Source organism: Purpureocillium lilacinum (assembly GCF_023168085.1).
Source record: "Purpureocillium lilacinum CBS 284.36 DNA, scaffold_1, whole genome shotgun sequence".
Taxonomy (NCBI): Eukaryota; Fungi; Ascomycota; class Sordariomycetes; order Hypocreales; family Ophiocordycipitaceae; genus Purpureocillium; species Purpureocillium lilacinum.
This window is the reverse complement of record NW_027072111.1, coordinates 2,646,788-2,664,816: the sequence shown is the minus strand read 5'-3', so window position 1 is coordinate 2,664,816 and position 18,029 is coordinate 2,646,788. Positions and strand designations below refer to the sequence as shown.

Below are 18,029 nucleotides of genomic sequence, written 5' to 3'. Positions count from 1 at the left end.
CGATAATTCTATCGCACAGGAAATGGGATATTGAAGCATGATGATAGAACTAGTGGCCATCGGCTTCCCACCTCGCACTATGCAAGGTATCGTCCGAGTCGCTATAGTTGCACTTCCACACCCCAGGGCTGTCCTTCACAAATTGGGTGCGGAACCCCAGTACACTCTGCGCCCTCTTGCTGAGCGTTTCAACAATCTCCTTCTTCACGAGAAAAGGGTATGCCTCTTCAGGCGTGAGGTACGAAGGTAGGAACGTCATGGCAATCCCCCTTCTCTTGAAGTCTTTGGTCATGTTGGCGCCGGCGCAGTGGACCACCTTTCCACTCATGAAGCAAGCGTCGCCCGCCTTCATTTCCGCTGGCACACTCTCCTCTGGGGTGCCATGATACGTCATGTCGTTCCATTTATGGCTCCCCGGGATGACTCGCGTCGCGCCGTTCTCGACAGTAAAGTCAGTCATGGCCACCATAAAGTTGATGACAGCCTCCGGCGCGTTGGGGCCGGCGGTTATGAAGATCGGGTACTGCAGCTGATCGCGGTGCAGGTACTGAGCCCTGCTTCCGGGCCCCACTTCTATTACCTGCGCCGAGTTCATCCAGTAGGAGCCAGCGTCCTCCTTGAAGACCCCCTCGCATAGCTGATGGATCAATTCGTTGTTCAGGAGATCCTCCCGGAAGCTCTTGCTGTGCATCACCAGGTTCGTTAATCTCTTGGTGTTGTATCCATGGAACTCCTTCACAAAGTCATCTGGCACACGAGAGCCTTCTGCGAGCTCATCCATGGCGGACTGCATCTCTTGGTTTATTTGATGAACCTTGCCGCCAGTGACGAGGCCCTCGATGATGACACCACCATCCTGACGGAGTATCTTGAGAATTGCTTCGCAGTCCTCCGTGGCGCCGACCCGTCGTAGCTGCGCGGGGGACGTTGTTGCGGGCATGGAGGTAGATGGCCGACAAAGATGCTCTGTGGGTACGTATATGGTCCCCGTTGCATGGAGGGCCAGGAGCAGGGAGTTACTGAGACGGTGCTTGATCCACTGGCGGGATTTGTCAATCTAGAGTGCCATATATGTTGTCCAGAAAGTGTTATGGTAGGCCTAATCGTGTAGCACTTGAATATTTCCACCTCCTCATGCGCTCCGAACCAGACACGGCTTAGAGATACCAGCCGCTGCGGATCATGGGACTGGCATTCGCGTTGTCACATGGATAGACGTTCTGCCGGAGCTGACTGCGTCTTAACAGGTCGTACTTCGTGTACATATCGCAAAACGCGCATGGTATTAGTTCTTATTACCGAATTTTATGTGTAAGGTAAGTGATGCTCCTGCTCTGCCGTATCTGTTCCGTATGTTGATGGATGCAGATTTCGTCAGTTGTCTGCAGTGAATGCATATTAACTTGCACTGGTGAAGGAGGGGCTTGTATACGAGACAATGCAACAGTTTTGCGATGGCAAAGCGGAAACAACTACAACAGAGACAACATGATGAGACCGGGAATGCTCTTTTCTCCAGGCAATTTTTGGCAGCCTGCATAACCCCCCCCGCACTCGTGCCACTGATAGCTGTGCCATAGATCCCGTATGATGTCAAACCCCAGGTGAAGTGCAACGTAATGGTGCCCCTCCCCTCAGCAGCATGACCCCCGGTTCTCCAGTTGTACTACCTCTGAACCTTTCACAAGATTATCTCCGGCGTACAATCAAGCTCGGAAAACCCCTCTTCCAGTGTCCGAAAATGAATTCCCGGAAAATATTTCTCTCTGTGGGCTTGCACTGTGTCCTTCGGCAGAGAACTGGCGTGGCTGGCCGAAAAGAGGTGATGGTCGGCCAGGAAGAGCGCATTCTCGTCCTTGGCTGTCCTAATGCTCTTCGTGATATCGTCAAGCGACACGTAGCTTGTCTTGAAATCTCGATCGTACTTGTCTTTCAAGAGCGTTGCAATGCTGTTCCAGCATGCGCGTTCCCCGGACATGTAAGTATATGGCTCCCAGAGTGTAGCATTGACAAGTTGAGCCAGGGCCTTCGCGACGTCCCGTGCCCAGGTGAAGTCCACCGGCTCGTTCCCAGTACCGGGGATCACCAGGGCACTCTCGACAAGATTGACAGGGTGCTCGTCGCCAATGTCCTTGATGTATCGGTTCTTTGCTGGCAGGAGATAGTCGGCCAACCAGCCATTCGAGACGCAAGTCCACTCAATATCTGTCTGGTCTTGCAGCATCTTACGGACAGGTCCTCGCGTGCGATAGTAGAACCCCGGCTGGTCCGGGTATGTCTCAATATCGCCCGCAAACTCCGACGCTATGAAGCGTTTGCACTTCAGGCTTTGTTGGCAGGCTTGGATGAGGGCGCGATGCACGTTGATGAAGGCGTCCGTAAAATCCGAAATTACCGATATGAGAACCTCGCCATCCGCGAGAGGCTGCTCCAACGACGAGAGACTATAATCTGTAATGCATTGGCTAACCCCTGGTTGCTCGAACTGCGGCTTGTGACTTCGAGTCAGGACGGTGAGCGTGTGCCCAGCTTTGGTGAATTCCTCGCAGATATAGCGAGCTAAGTCACCCGAACCGGCGAGTATTACGTGCATTGTGTCAACGAAGGTGCACAAGGTAAAAGATGAGACTGAGCTTGGTTGAGCCCGGCATCACGCAATAAGACCACATGCTCCGTCTATAAATTATTTTCCGTCCAAGGATATGCACCGCTATCTCCGCTGGTCTTCCTGCCCAGGAGGACTCTCTGCTCCGCGCGTCATTGAGTCAATACCGAAGTGGCCTGTAATCTTGTTACGCGGAATGAAGGCAAACTGTGCATGCATGCGTAGATTGAGTCGCAGTACCATATACGTGGACACATGGCATTGGATTGATATGGAATGGGCCACGAAACATGACAATGAATTTGATTCCCCGCGGATAAGCTGCGACAAGCTCTTTTCTAGGAGGCATGGTCGCTTTGCAGCATCGAGTTGACAGAGCAGCATAACTATCCGCACCGGGCCGGCTCAGGAGGCCGCAGTACTCTGACACGGCAAGAAATGCAACGCGAATCCGCCACATTGGATCGCGCGCATTATCAGTGAAGCACGAAATCCCTAAAACATCCCGTTTCTCATGCTATTTGATAATGTAATTGTACTTGACATGTGCTGTGTGAATTAACAACACAGCACAACCTTAGGCACAGGTGGAATATGTCAGCATCACATATCCCCAAAGTACCTCTCTCGCCAAAGCCGGTGTTTTGCATCTAGACGCAGCAGTAGTGGCATGCGTCGCAAATTGCAAAGTCATGCAGCGGCTAGTGCGTACTACTGCGTATGTACACTAGAACAAAGAAGTCAACGTCCAAGGGTAACGGAGTTCCGTGGCAACACGGACTGAGGAATAGTTACTCGACCGAACATCAGATACCCTGGACATGCAATAGCGCAGGAAAACATTCGTGTGCCTGTATGTTCTCATTGAGGAGCCTCATGCGAGACTTGAGATACGCCTGAACTCGAACTTGTACTTCGCTGAGTGTTAAGGGGCTCTGCCTGTGTGCATGAGCAGTGTATTGCGTTTGGATACGGTTTCACTCGATCCCATCACATACTCGAAGCTTCCGCCACAGCAAGATGTCGTCTTTCACTCCTCAAGATCACAAAAATTTGGTCGCGGAGTTTAATGATACCGACAATCCTGCTATACTGGGGCATTGCATTCACGGTCTTCTCGAGAGCGCGGCAGACCGCCACAGTGACAACACCGCACTGAGGTTTGCCGAAAATGAGCTCACATTCCGAGGCCTCAATGCTCTTGCTAATTGCTTGGCTCGGCGCTTACTATGTCGAGGCGTTGGACGCGGGGACATCGTAGGCATCGCCCTCAGTCGCTCCATTGAGCTGGTTGTGGCACTCTTCGCCGTACTGAAGGTCGGAGCTGCTTACGTTCCGATCGACCCCGACTTTCCTGCAGTTCGAATCAAGCAGATGCTAGTTGACGCTTCGCCAAGTCTTATACTCGTTGGCGGCAACACCCTTGAGTCACTGTCCGCGTGGGAGGATATTTGTTTCATTGTGGACGAGCTGCCGACAAACGATGGATGCACCAAGCGCACGTGGGCAGCAGGAGACAAAAATGTCGCTGTCGCCGTTCAGCCGGACGATCTGGCGTGCGTGATATACACCTCTGGAACGACAGGAAAGCCAAAGGGCGTGGAAATGAGCCACGGCTCACTGTCAAATATCCTCTTGGCATTGAAGCAGGAGGTAGATTGCAATCCGACAGACAGAATGTTGGCCATCACCACTGTTTCGTTCGACATGGCGCTGCCGGAGTTGTTCCTGCCGTTGATAAGCGGCGCGACGGTAGTGGTTGCAGGGGCGCATGAGATCCGAGATCCGAAAGAATTGGTCAAGTCAATGACACGATATGGCATCAACATGATGCAAGGAACGCCTGTGACGTGGCAGATGCTGCTTGAGTCTGGATGGCAAGGGCAGGCTCGGCTCACCAAGATGCTCTGCGGCGGCGATGCTCTATCCCGACGCCTTGCGGATCGACTGCTCTCCTGCGGCGACTCGCTATGGAACATGTATGGGCCAACCGAGACTTCGTACTCGGCTGTTTGGAGGGTGCGCCGAGGGCAAGAAGTCATCATCGGCCATCCGATTGCCAACGGCCGCTTGTACGTACTCGGCGAAGACATGTCGCTGATGCCGTTCGGTTGTCCAGGCGAGCTATATATTGGCGGTGCCAATGTTGCCCGAGGGTATCGAAACAAGCCCGAGCTGACCGAGTCTCGTTTCGTTACGAATCCATTTCGCGAGGGCAAGCTTTACCGAACCGGTGATTTAGCCCAGTTCTGCGCTCCTAAGAAACTTCGCGTGCTCGGCCGCATCGACAGTCAAGTCAAGGTTCGAGGCTTTCGAATCGAACCTCACGAGGTAGAAGCAACAATAACCGATCACTGGTACATCTCTAGCGCCGCTGTCGTGGGCCGGGATGACCGATTGATTGCGTACTGCGTACGTGACGCCGCAGTTCCTGTGCTGGAACCACTGGCAAAGGTTGTTCTGGATGGTCTCCTTCGTCCTTGGTTAGCCGACCGGCTTCCGGGATATATGATACCGGCACTCTTTATAAGTTTGGAGGCCATTCCGGTGACTCTGAACGGGAAGGTGGACCGCAAAGCCCTTCCAGACCCAGTAGCACCAAGCTTACATGGCCGCGTCTTGCTGACGCCTGCTGGGCAACTGGAACGTCATATTCTCAGCGTCTGGTCCAAAGTCCTTGGCCATGACAATATAAACCTGGACGACAATTTCTTTCAAATTGGTGGCGATTCTCTTCGAGCGGTCCGGGTACAGCGCGAATTGGAGACAATGCTCGGCCAAGCAGTGTCCACAGCCAAGCTGTTCGAGCACCATACAGCTAGGACACTAGCAGCATACCTGGCTGGCACAAACACAAACATGTCCAAGATCTCTGCGTCACACTCGAACCCTATCGATTCGCCTATTGACGAAGATATTGTCATAATTTCTATGGCATGTCGGCTACCAGGCGGCATCAGCACACCAGACGAGCTTTGGGCTTTACTCGACCGCGGCGGTGATGCCATCACTGACGTACCCAAATCTCGTTGGGACGCGGAAACTATTTATGATGCAAACCCAGATTCTCCTGGAAAGTCGTACTGTCGGCGAGGCGGCTTTCTGTCCACCATTGACGAGCTTGATGCCCCATTCTTTGGCATCACGCCTCGGGAAGCACGAGCTATGGACCCATCACATCGACTGGCACTCGAGGTCTGCTGGGAAGGTTTTGAACGTGCAGGTTATACCATGGACCGGCTAAAAGGCAGCCAGACAGGTGTATTTATTGGCGTCAGCGATGTCTCAGGGTACCACCGTTTCGACGCTGCCACTTCGGAGACTCTGCAGAAACTCGACGGATACACAGCGACGGGCTCCGCAGGTAGTACCATGTCCGGGCGGATTTCGTACTTTTTGGATCTCCGCGGCCCAACCATGACGATAGATACGGCCTGCTCCTCGTCACTTGTGACATCGCACCTCGCCTGCACGGCCCTCCGTCGAAGAGAGTGCGATTTGGCCGTGTCCGCGGGTGTGAGCCTGTTGCTCAACCCAGCTTTGCATGTAGAGTTTAGTCGCTTGCGCGCCATGTCTCCAGACGGCCACTGCAAGGCCTTTGCAGCTGATTCGCAGGGCACGGGTTGGGGAGAGGGGTGCGCCGTGGTACTCTTGAAGCGACTGGCTGACGCGCATCGCGATGGCGATTTTATCCACGCCGTGCTTCGCAGCACCGCAGTCAACCATGGCGGTCGCAGTGCTGGTCTAACGATCCCCAATGGAGCCGCCCAGCAGCAAGTGATCCGCACAGCTCTTGCGGCCGCGAGGCTGCAGCCAGGGGACGTCGACTACGTCGAAGCTCATGGCACCGGGACGAGACTGGGTGACCCCATCGAAGCCACGGCGCTCGCTGAGGTCTTTGGCAATGCTCGTACTGACAAGATTCCATTGCTTATTGGCTCTGTTAAGTCCAATCTTGGTCACACGCAAGCCGCCGCTGGTCTCGTCGGCTTGCTAAAAGTCGTGTTAGCCATGAGATACAGCACCCTGCCACGGACCTTACACGCAGCTGAGCCGACCCCGGCGGTGGATTGGCAGGGGGCAAACATGGCACTGGTACAGAAGAACCAAGCATGGCCAACTGATGCGAGTAGGCCGCGTCGGGCCGGAGTCAGCGCATTTGGTATTGGTGGTACGAACGCCCATGTCATCGTCGAAGAGGCCCCGAAGCAGACCGATGAACCCGACGAGGTGAACTCGGGGGCTTCAATATCGACCACTATGCCATTCCTTCTGTCGGCATATGACAAGCAGGCTCTAAGCCGACAGGGGGAAAAACTCCATCAGTTCATCAGCGAGATGAACGGCCAACGTCCCCTATGGGATGTTGCGTTCTCCTTGGCCACCACCCGCACTCATTTTCGCCGACGGGCTGTATTAACTGCCTCTAACAAGTCAGAGCTATCGAAGCAGCTGGTCCCCGGCATAAACCTTCTTCCAATCTCGCTCGACGATGGTCACTCCGGAAAGCCAGTCCTAGCTATGCTTTTTACGGGCCAAGGCAGTCAGTACCCCGGGATGGGTAAAGGCCTATATGACACGTATCCCGTCTTCCGCAACGCACTCGAAGAGGTCGCCGCAGAGTTTACCGAGCTGGAACCCTGCTTACTCGATGTCATGTGGGCTGCGCCGGGCAGTGCCGCCGCAGCATTGCTGGACCGTACGGATTTTGCACAACCGGCCCTGTTCGCGTTGGAGGTAGCACTGTGGCAACTGTGGCAAAGTTGGGGAGTTATACCAGACTTCGTCATAGGGCATAGCCTCGGCGAGCTCGTGGTTGCGTACGTCACAGGCATCTTAGACCTTCACGACGCCTGCCGGTTGGTTGCGACGCGCGCTTCCTTGATGCAATCACTCCCCAGTCAAGGGAGGATGGCGTCTTTAGAAGTCAGTGCGTCAGAGGCTGCCGCAGTAATCGCTCATTTGGGACATACCGGCTCGGTGGAAATAGCAGGATACAACACCCCAAGACAAACGGTCATTACCGGTGACATCGACGCCGTTGAGAGAGTAGTGGCCCATTTCGAGAAAAACAGTCACAAGACCAAATATCTCAAGGTCGACCGCGCATTCCACTCTCGCAATATGGACGCCATTCTGGAGGAGTTTCAAGCGACGGCTCACACGATACACTTCAAGCCAGCCAAATTGGCAGTCATCAGTGGCTTGACGGGAAAGTCAGCCATGCCCGGTGAGCTTGAGGTCGCAGAGTACTGGGTAAAACAGATGCGGCAGCCGATCCGCTTCAACGACAGCATCCAGGAGGCTACGAGCGAAGGCGTTAAGATCTTCTTGGAGCTAGGTCCTCGACCAGTGCTTTGCGGGCTCGGCGTAGAATGTCTCGATGATAAGGATTTCAAGTCTCACGCTTGGCTTCCTTCCCTGATTCCAGGAAAGAAGGAAACATCAGCCATCCAGCGCAGCGTCGGAAGTTTGCATGTGCAGCATGTACCGATCGACTGGGAGGCCTACTTCAAGCCCTTTGGTTGCCGTCGTGTGGAGTTACCAACTTACGCCTTTTGTCGGGAGAGGTCTCGTCCTGAGAGGCATCCAGGCAAGAGCGATAGTAGGCCGCCTCTTCTTACTGCTGCCCCTACTGAGGAGATCCACTCCGGCGGAGACTCAACTCTTCCAGGTGACTGCAGATGGCTGTTCGAGGTCAAATGGCACCTCGTCAAGCCGGCCAATCGCGCCACTTGCGATGAGACATGGGGCCTGTTACTCCCATTTGGTACCGTGCCATGGGAGAGGAAGATAGAATCCGCCCTATCTTCGGCTGGCATACAACTTGTTCGAGTCGGGGGCCTGCAGGACGCCAACGGTATGAAAGGGCTGCTGTGTCTTTGGGATCTCGATGCAGAGACTCTATTCCAGGCGCGCAATCTCACTTCGAAGGCGCTGCTGCAACTGCAGACAGCCGTCCGGTCTCGGTTTACGCGGCCGTTGGTGTGGGTGACCCGCTGTGCCGTCGGAGTTGAAGCCGGCGCCGGAGCGGGACCCACGGGGCTCGGAGCGGCGCCGTTGTGGGGCCTCATGCGCACCGCCCGGAGCGAGCATCCGGATTTGCGCCTGCGCCTAATCGACCTTTGCGATGATCCGCAGGGTTCCGGGATTATCTCGGCACTAATGCTGGACAATGAAGCAGAATGTGCCGTACGCCGGGGACAGGTGCTTGTGCCACGAATTCATCGCGTTGCCGAGTCTGTCAGGTCGCCCCCTAAGCAACGACTCGTGCGATCTGACGGTGCCGTCCTGATCACGGGTGGGCTCGGCGATATAGGAAGTAGGATAGCTCGCTGGCTAGCGACATGTCATGGTGTCACCGACGTCGTGCTGACCTCGCGCCACGGCAAACAAGCTCCTGGGGCGGACTCACTGGTGGCCGAGCTTGCCAGACTTGGTGCCAAAGCAACTGTTGTTGCTGGTGACATCTCTGACCTAAACAGTGTAAAGTCGATCATGGCAAACTTTACCGAGAAGCGGCCACTACGGGGCGTGGTTCATGCGGCCGGCGTGTTGGATTCAGGTGTCATCTCGACCCTCACTCAGCAGCAGTTCGAGGCGACCTGTGGTCCCAAAGTGCATGGCGCTTGGAACCTACACCAGGTCACTCAGAACATGAATCTAGACATCTTCGTGATGCTTTCATCCATATCCGGCGTATTGGGTATGCCGGGCCTCGCAAACTACGCTGCTGCCAATACGTTTCTCGACGCTTTAGCATACTTGCGCCATGCCCAGCATCTGCCAGCCACGTCAGTGGCCTATGGCACCTGGGACAGTCAGGGCATGGTAACATCATTGGCCAAGACGACTCGAACTCACCTCGTCCAATTTGGCCTTGACTTCCTCAATCCGGAAGACGGCTTGCAAGGCCTTGAACGAGCTGTGGGCAGTGGCCGGCCCCTCACCATTGCTGCCGCACTCGGCCTCGAGCGACTTCAGCAATACTATGGACAGAATGGGGGTATACCACCGCTCCTCGGCCCACTACTACACCAGCACGATCCGGAGGAGCACCGAACGTCAAACTTGCGGGAGGCAGTAGCAAGCGTGCCACCGGAGCAGCGTGGTGTGCTCGTGTTGCGCAAGGTCCGAGAGACGGTGGCTCAAGCATTGGGGTTCGACCATCCGGAGCAGGTAGATGTCACCGAGGCATTGCAAGGCATTGGGATAGACTCCTTGACTGCGGTCTTGATACGCAACCACCTGTCGACCCTTACAGGTCTGGTGCTGTCTGCCAATATTGCCTTTATTTATCCCAACCTGAAGGAGCTGAGCCGCTCTCTGCTGTCCCAGCTCGAAGGCATCCGAGAAAACTCGGCGTCTACACCGCCCGAGAATTCGTCGCCGGCCACCACGACAGCGCAAAGCTCGCCTTACCTGGACATGACTGCCATCCGACAGGGATGCCTGGATCCTAGCTTCACCTTCAACAGAGCAACTGCAGAACCTGTACCACCTGTCGTGCCGCGCCCCAAGTCTGTGCTCGTCACTGGCGCCACGGGCTTTGTCGGTGCATTCATTGTGTACGAGCTTCTGTCACAAGGCGCTGCCGTACATTGTTTAGTCCGCGCCACCTGCGTGGAGGAGGCACAGCGAAGATTAGTCGAAACACTGGAATTTTACGACCTTTGGGATCCCGGCTTCGTGCCACTGGTAAACGCGGTGGTCGGCGACATGGCGCAGCCCCTTCTCGGTCAGAGTCCGGATGGATTTGCAGACCTTGCAGATCAAGTTGACGCCATCTGTCACTCAGGAGCTCTTGTCGATTGGATGCGACCCTTGGAAGACTACGTTGGTCCCAACATCGTCAGCACGCATGAGATTCTGCGACTCGCTTCAGCTGGTCAGAGAAAAGCAGTTCATCTAGTGTCTACCATCTCGACATTATCCAGACACAGGGGCTGCATGCTAACTCCAGATGATCGCGAGTACGGATACGGTACCTCCAAGTACTTGGCCGAGCGGATGCTGGCAGCGGCCCGTTGGCGAGGCGCATGCGCCTCTATATATCGCTTGCCGTTCGTCACCGCTTCATCGACCACGGGCCACTTCCGTCGCGATCAGGGAGACTTCTTGCACAACCTGATTGCCGGAAGTCTTGAGTTGGGGTCTTTCCCTTCTTTAGACGGCGACCTCTCCGCCGTGCTGCCCATTGACTACATTAGTAAGACCATGGTGTCGATCATGATGCATGGCATTCACCGGATCGGGCAGGATTTTGACTTTGTCAATACTCGTGCGCCGCGCTTCAACGACTTCTTCAAGGCCATGAGTGCTATCGATGGCGGCCAGGAAATTGTTCCGTTCCAGACGTGGCAGACAAGGACCTTGAAATACGTCGCTGCACATCCGACAAGCCCGCTAGCCCGCATCGCGCCCATCCTCGATGGATATACTAGCGAGGCTGCTGCCTCAATGATACAAGGCGGCATGCCTGTCGGAGAGCACGTTCTTGGAGACAAGGATTATCCTGCGCCCTTGATCAACGAGCAGACGGTTCGCCGCTACGTGAAGCGGATCAAAGCATCGCGAAAAGAGCAGTCCGATGTACTTGCGGCGTTGTCTCAGATTAGCGATGGCACACAAGCAGGCGAGGCTTGCCGTTGAGCAAGTGTGTACACATTCTTGTACTTCTCTCATTACACTTTTTGCCATCTACAAGCCCTCGTATGTTGGTGTTGGCGCAGGATCACAATCGTGAACTTCCTAGCTTCATTCGTCCTTTCTTGCATGTCTATGGATAGACATGGCTTGAGAAATATATTTGGTTGTTCAGGATCCCTTAGCCTGCCGAGTTTCTGGAAGCCGCCTCCAAAACAGCCTTCTGCCAGTCCGCCATGAGCAAGTAGGCATACTCTATGAATGAGACCCTACACACTGCGTTAGCCTTTTCATGATGGTCAAGCCGTTTGAGATGACACTTACACCACAAGGCCGATAGTGCACCCGAGCCACAAGCCTTCAATTCTCCAGTCCAGTCCAATGCCAATACCCAAGGCGAGGGGCAATGACACAGCATAGTAGGCCACAAGACTTGCGGGCCCTCCGATTGACTGTCTGCCAATCCCGCGTAGTAGACCGTGTGCCACTGCCCCAAGGCCGTCGAAGAGTACCATTACGGCAATGACGGGTAAAATCTGCGTGACGAGGCCAGCAACCCGTTCATCCTCCGTGAACATGTACGGGAGCTTATGCCGCAACGTAAGCCAAGCCAGAGAAATGGGCAGCGTTGACAAACAAGACGTGATGACGGCCTGCAGATGCTCAGCTTTCGATGCCACTAGGGCCGCACTGGTCGAGGATGTGTGTTTGTAAGACTCACCACTTTCGCTGCGAGCCTTGCATCTTTGACTCTGCCAGCCCCGATAAGGCGAGCAACCCTAGTAGACGCGGCTATAGACAAAGAAAAGAGGATCTGATACGACAGAGTGGTAAGGGTGAAAATTATGCTTTGCGCCGCAAGGTACTCGATCCCGAATCGGGTAGAAAGGAGAGTAATAATCTCAAAAACGAGCCACTCGGCTTCTACCATGACCATTCCTGGTAGAGAAAGTCTGATCATACTCCGAAAGTTGGCAAAAGCTCGCTTGGTAAACCCTCCCCAGCACTGCGAGCCTTTAGAGTATCTGACATAGAGAACAAGGAGTACGGGCAGCAACGTCCTTGTCATAGCAACAGATATTGGAGCGCCAACAAAGCCAAGCTCGAGCTTCCAGACGAGAAGCCACATGAGTATTGCATTGAAAGGCGCGCCAATGAGCAGAATGTATGTGGTTGCGCTGAACAACCCCTGAGCCTGGAGAAACCGCTTGCCTGTTTCGAACGCGGCGTAGCCCGGAATTGCAAAGACCAGGACTCTGAGGTACAAGCTACACAGGTGCGCAGTATTGGTGTCGGGGACGATCTTGAGAAGAACCGGCTCGGACGCGTACCATAGGATCGCTATCGGAACCGATAGACAGAGAAGGAACATCATCATGCGTTGGCAATACAGCCCGACCAGTTGCCTCTGTCCGGAACCGAACGCTTGAGCGCATAGCGTGTCCAGGCTCGTTGCGAGTCCCTGAAAAGCCGCAAAGCATGTGATCGATGCCGACATGTTGGCCACTAGAATCACTTGTGGTCAGCATCAAGGCGAAATAGGGCAGGCGGGAAACCAGAACCGACAGGAAACAGCCCCGAGTTCGACTTTTCCCAATCTACCGGCGACAAATATGCTTGATACATCGATCGAGTACTGAAGCAGAAACGTAATGACAAGTGGCGCGGCGTAGCAAATTATTGTCTTGCTTTCATGTTGCCAGGAATCTCGGTCATGAGGGTCCGCTTCGCTCTGTTCCGTATTGGCTTCCATGGAGCGCTCGGACACGCAATAAGGCCATTTCGAAGTATTGCAAGAGTCGGAGCCCCCGACTAGCGGGGTCTCTTCCGTCGGCTCCTGATCGAGATTTTCGGTGTGCTCGTCGCTCCCCGCGTCCTGCGTAGGAGGGAGTTGAGAAGAAAGCGCCATTGGAGATGGTGCCCTGCGAAACGTTCAGGACCCCGAGTATGCAAGCTGTTGAAGACCCCGTCAGATGCAAAGACTCAGAACACTAGGCACAGTGAAAAAGAGGAAATTCCGCTGGCGGACTGATGTCAGTCCAATGCGAGACGTGAGAGTTGGAAGAAAACGGCGTGTGTGCTCTCGTGGTTGTGGAAGTGTACGAAGTCGCCGGCAAACTGACTCTCGGGCCCGTCTACTAATCCAGCTACTTGCTCAACTTAACTATCTGTTGCTCTCATTACTACATGGCCCATATATCCAAGATCTTTGGACTGCAGCATCAAATTTTCGTCGTTGGGCCGCAGAAGCAAAAACTTCTTCCAGCTCCGACCAGGATGCAGGGGATTGACAGAGACCGGTGAAGCCAGATGATGGACCCGATGAAGCGGCTGATAAGTTACACTGCATTATACTATGACCAGTATCTTTCTATACAGGCATAATTAATACTCCGTAGGTATCAGACATTTTGATATGGAACAGCCGTGCCTCTGTGCCCGGTGTGGACGACAGCATTACGTCGTGCTGCGCACTGAACGACCAACCAGGTCAGGCTGGCGTCCGTTCTTCATAGTCGGTCCGCTATGTCCCACAATCGAAGACTCCTTGGACGTCTCAGCCTCTTCAAGGATATGCAACGAGTGTCGGGGCTGCATCTGCGTTCATAGTGGTCGGGGGTCCAACTGATGCCTCTATCGTGCTAGGATGTCCCGTTTGTACCCCTGACCTGGACAACGGGCCCAAAGATCACCGTCATAGCCAATGCCAACGAATGTCCACATGATCAAATGTTTCAGCTGCAATAGATTCCAATGAAAATCCCCGAATCCTATTTGTGTGACACGCGTGAGCCCAAGAGCCTAGGTGCAGTGCTGCCTCACGCGGCGCCGCAGTATTCGTCACCAACAAGCCGTACCTCATCTGCTAGCGCCCAGACGCTGCATGAGAAGCTTGTTGTTTTCGAATAAATGTGAGCATGGGACTCGAGGCACCAGCTCCATATGCCTAAGACCGGGTGTTGATCCGAAGGCGATGAGCTGGCGCTGGCTCGTTGAAGACTGCCTGAGTGTTGTGTGGCCAGTCGAGGCGCGGTGGTGTTTCTCGCAGTGCATGCATTGTCGAGACCGGCAAGCAGGCGGTTGAAGTCGCGGCTCGTCCTAGGTTCTCCCAGAGACGAGAGTTGGCCACGGCGAGTTGGCCAACACTTCATGCCAAGCGCTTCTTATAGGCGCACAGCAACGCGTCGCTCAGACTTCACCATTGTGCCTACGTGGCTGCCTCCCCTCAGTAAGCCAGAGCTCCACGGTCTTGCTCATGCTGCAGCTCTAGGCAGATAGACGTGTGCCGCCCCGAGTCGTGCTGGTGGTAGCGCTGCTGCTGCTCTCCTGCGCGTTAAAGGCGTTCTGCCCGTGGCCAAGTCGGATCGCCTCAGGCCAAGTGCTCGCGCTCGACATGATGGGTCACCGCCACCTCATCGCCCTCGAACGCGTCACAGACGGGACACCGAACGACGGGTGCGCCCTCCACTCTCTCTGGCGCAATTATCGGCCCCCTGTCGCCGCCATCTTCATCCGGCAGCGCAGGCATAAAGTCCGCCAAGCTCCTCGCCGGCGGGCCTTCGGGAAACTCGTCCAGCTCGCGCCTCACATCCGTGTAGCGATGGGTGAACCTGCCCGCTGACGGAGCCGCGACGGGGCTGCCGGCCGCCGCCGTCGCAGCCATCCCCTCACTGCTCCCCGAGGACGACGGGCCAGCAGTGCCAGCCCCATCGCCGTTCATGCGCTGCACGCGGCCGACCTGCCCGCTCCGCAGGCGCACCTTGATGCCGCGCGGGTGGTTCCCGCGCGTGAGCAGCTCGGCCACGACGCCGGCCGTCTCGCGCCCCGTGGGTTGGTCCTCCTTGAGCACGATGAAGACGGACGCGCCGGGGACGACCTGCTGGACGGTAGGTACAGTGCCAGAGGCCTGCTGCGGCGTCGCGGGGGAGAAGGACCGGCCGCCGCCGCCGCCGCCGCCGCCGCCGCCGGGGCGGGAACGGGAGTTGGCATCGTGCTGCTGCGTGCTCGCGCCAGGGGCGTGGTTGGCGGGCTTGTTGCTGCCGCCGTTGCGGTTCGGCCGCGGCTGGCGGTTGCGTGGCCTGTTCATAGCGGGCGCTCGCTTGGGTCCAGCTGATTAGGGCGCGGCGGGTTGGTGGTGAGGAAGTGGTGCTGTGTTGATGATGAGGTGAGAACGAAACCCCGAAGGTGATCAAGCTTTTAGTGGGAGCGCCCCAGCGGTCCAGCGGTAGTAGACCTCACTGTAAGTTTTAGTCAGACGCGACAACGGCAACTCGCCCATTTACTGCACTTCAGGCACCGCAGACACAATCATTCGTTTTAAAATTCATTGTGCCATGCGAGCTCTGGCGTGGCCTGATTGGGCCATCAGTGCGCGGAGTATTTCGTGTTTCCAGATGTCATGAATCAGTTCACCATACTACGGACGTCCGGTCAACCCGACTTCGTCTTACACCCGCCTCACCATCACCACGCTTCGCCGGCACAACCTCCTTACTCCGAATATCCTTCCACCCCATCCCCCACGACACCGCAAACATGCACACTGCCATACCCACGACGAGGTAAAACACCGCATCCACGCCCTTGGAGTACGCCATCAGCACGCCCGGCACGTCGCCCTCGTCCCTCACCACGCTCCGGATGCCCGTCGCGCCCGCCTCAATGACCGCCAGCGCGTCCGTCCCCGGCGCCCACCGCCCCAGCTCCGTCTTGAGCGTGTTGTTGAAGAGCGCGTTGGCGATGGCGATGAAGACGGCGCAGCCAAACGTCTGCGAGAAGACGAGCGTCGCCGTCGCAATGGCCGTGAACTCGGGCGCCGTGTTGGCCTGGATCGCGATGAGCGGTATCTGCATGCTCATGCCGCGCCCGAAGCCGACGAATATCTGGTAACCTATCCATTCTGCCGCGGCCGTGTGCGGTGAAAACGTCGTCATGAGGCCGTATCCGATGGCGAGGACGACGCCGCTGAGGAGCGCAAAGGGCATGTAGTAGCCAACCTTTTGGCCTGCTTCCGGTCAGTCCCGCAGTAGCCCAGTAGAGATTCGGCATGAGAAGACTCACTCAGAAAGCCAGATGCCACCGCAAACACAAGCTGGCTCAGTATACTCGGCAGCATGTATAGCCCGCTCTTAAATGGCGTCGCCCCCTTGACAGACTGAAAGTAAATCGGCAAAAAGTACGACGCCGCAAATATCGTCGTGAAGAGGAACAGCATGCTCAGGCAAGACGTCCAAATCTCCTTCTTCTTGACGATGGGAAACGGAATCATGGCCCCTTCGCCCTTGCGCTTCTCCCACCAGAACCAGACCGCAAACGTGAGCGCGCCGCCTATGAAGAGACCAATGACGTGAGACGAGTTCCATGGATACTGGTTGCCGCCGTACTCGAGCGCGAGCAGTATCATGATCGCCCAGGGGACAAACAGGGCAAAGCCAGTGAGGTCAAAGTTCTGCTTGATTGTCTCCAATACGGACCCCTTCTTGCGGATGCGGCGGTCGGGAATAGTCACGGCCATGATCACGGCTGCGGCGACGCCGCCGATGGGGAAATTGATGTAGAAGCCTATACTCATGGTCAGCGCTCCCCGTAGGTCATCCAACGGCAGTCATGACATACACCATCTCCACGACGTGTACTGCGTCAACGCGCCTCCGACCAGCGGCCCGGCAGCGAGCCCGATCTGGCAACCGCCTAGCATCATTCCCATCAATGCTGGCCGCTTTTCCATCGGTGCCGACGCGGCAATTATTGTCATGGCTCCGTTTTGCAGCCCTGAGCTTCCCATGCCTGCGACGGCGCGGCCGACGATGAACATTAAGGACGAAGTCGCCATGCCGCAGACCAGCGATCCGAGCAAGAAGACGAGTAAAAAGGACAGGAAAGTCCACTGCAGGGTCAGTCAGCTTTCTTGGCCCCTCGCGCTATACCATCAAGTCATTACCTTTGACTTGAAGTAAGTGTAGAACTTTCCCGATATGGGTTGAAGAGCCGCGCTGCGACCAGATATTAGTTAGAGCACCGACGAGGACTTGAGAGACGCATATCGCACCTGCACAGATTGTACGCGGCCCCGTACCACCCAACATCAGAAAGCGAGTGGAAGTGCGTTGTAATTTTCGGGATTGCCTAATAGACTCTAAGCATCGCAGCCCTACAGCAATGGAGTGACGCCTGCGTACTGTGACTATGACAGACATGTCCAAGAGCACCAGAAAGCAAGCCATCGTGATGGCGAGCATCAGACCAAATAGCTTCCACCCGGTAAGATAGTGCTCCTCATCGCCCTCGGCGGGCTTGTCGTCCCCGAAAGTGATCCCAACATCGTCGGCTGGGTTCTCGACGTATGCCGGCGGAGGCTCTCTCAGTGTAAGGTCCGGCGTGCTTCCGAAACCTTCGAGCCGAAACCGCTGCTGGAAGTACGAGTATCGCTTCGCGGCCAGCTCGTCCTCGAGAATGATCGGTGTCATGCTGCGACAGAGGGCGTTTGGCACCCTGGCCACAGCTCGAAAGGCTGTTGCTCGATTGGCGGTGGACTCGTCACCCGGTGAGACAGCCCTATTGCGACCAGTGAATCAATTCAACAGGTCGCGCAGGTTGTCCTATGGGCGTTGCCGTATATAAGGCGCTTGCCACGGCGGACGCCATGAATGGCGGCAATCCTACGGAGGTGCTCCGTTGCATAGGAATTCGGATGTACTCAATTTGTTAGACGCCTGCAAACTCATTGCCAACGGCGATCCTTCAGTATTGCGTAACCTGGTTGTAGAGGGTTGGCTGC

The 18,029-nt window shown here is 55.8% G+C and overlaps 5 protein-coding genes across 5 annotated transcripts; 1 reads left to right on the top strand and 4 right to left on the bottom strand.

Annotated features, from left to right (window-relative positions):
* Positions 1 to 49: 49 nt before the first annotated feature.
* On the bottom strand, positions 50 to 940 carry PLICBS_000522 (uncharacterized protein; the record flags this gene model as incomplete). The annotated part of the gene is made up of 1 exon (XM_018318466.2): positions 50 to 940. One exon carries the CDS (start codon positions 938 to 940, stop codon positions 50 to 52), a length of 891 nt encoding a protein of 296 aa, XP_018183991.1.
* A 741-nt stretch (positions 941 to 1,681) lies between these two features.
* On the bottom strand, positions 1,682 to 2,593 carry PLICBS_000521 (uncharacterized protein; the record flags this gene model as incomplete). Its single annotated transcript, XM_018318467.2, has 1 exon — positions 1,682 to 2,593. The coding sequence occupies one exon, from the start codon at positions 2,591 to 2,593 to the stop codon at positions 1,682 to 1,684; it is 912 nt and encodes a 303-aa protein (XP_018183992.2).
* A 1,689-nt stretch (positions 2,594 to 4,282) lies between these two features.
* On the top strand, positions 4,283 to 11,257 carry PLICBS_000520 (putative Hybrid PKS-NRPS biosynthetic cluster; the record flags this gene model as incomplete). Its single annotated transcript, XM_018318468.2, has 1 exon — positions 4,283 to 11,257. One exon carries the CDS (start codon positions 4,283 to 4,285, stop codon positions 11,255 to 11,257), a length of 6,975 nt encoding a protein of 2,324 aa, XP_018183993.2.
* A 3,364-nt stretch (positions 11,258 to 14,621) lies between these two features.
* Positions 14,622 to 15,338, bottom strand: PLICBS_000519 (uncharacterized protein; the record flags this gene model as incomplete). The annotated part of the gene is made up of 1 exon (XM_018318471.2): positions 14,622 to 15,338. The coding sequence occupies one exon, from the start codon at positions 15,336 to 15,338 to the stop codon at positions 14,622 to 14,624; it is 717 nt and encodes a 238-aa protein (XP_018183996.2).
* A 230-nt stretch (positions 15,339 to 15,568) lies between these two features.
* Positions 15,569 to 17,718, bottom strand: PLICBS_000518 (uncharacterized protein; the record flags this gene model as incomplete). Its single annotated transcript, XM_065599613.1, has 7 exons — positions 15,569 to 15,604; positions 15,703 to 16,256; positions 16,313 to 16,813; positions 16,868 to 17,138; positions 17,193 to 17,244; positions 17,301 to 17,377; positions 17,431 to 17,718. The coding sequence occupies 7 exons, from the start codon at positions 17,716 to 17,718 to the stop codon at positions 15,569 to 15,571; spliced, it is 1,779 nt and encodes a 592-aa protein (XP_065455685.1).
* Between the last annotated feature and the right edge of the window lie 311 nt (positions 17,719 to 18,029).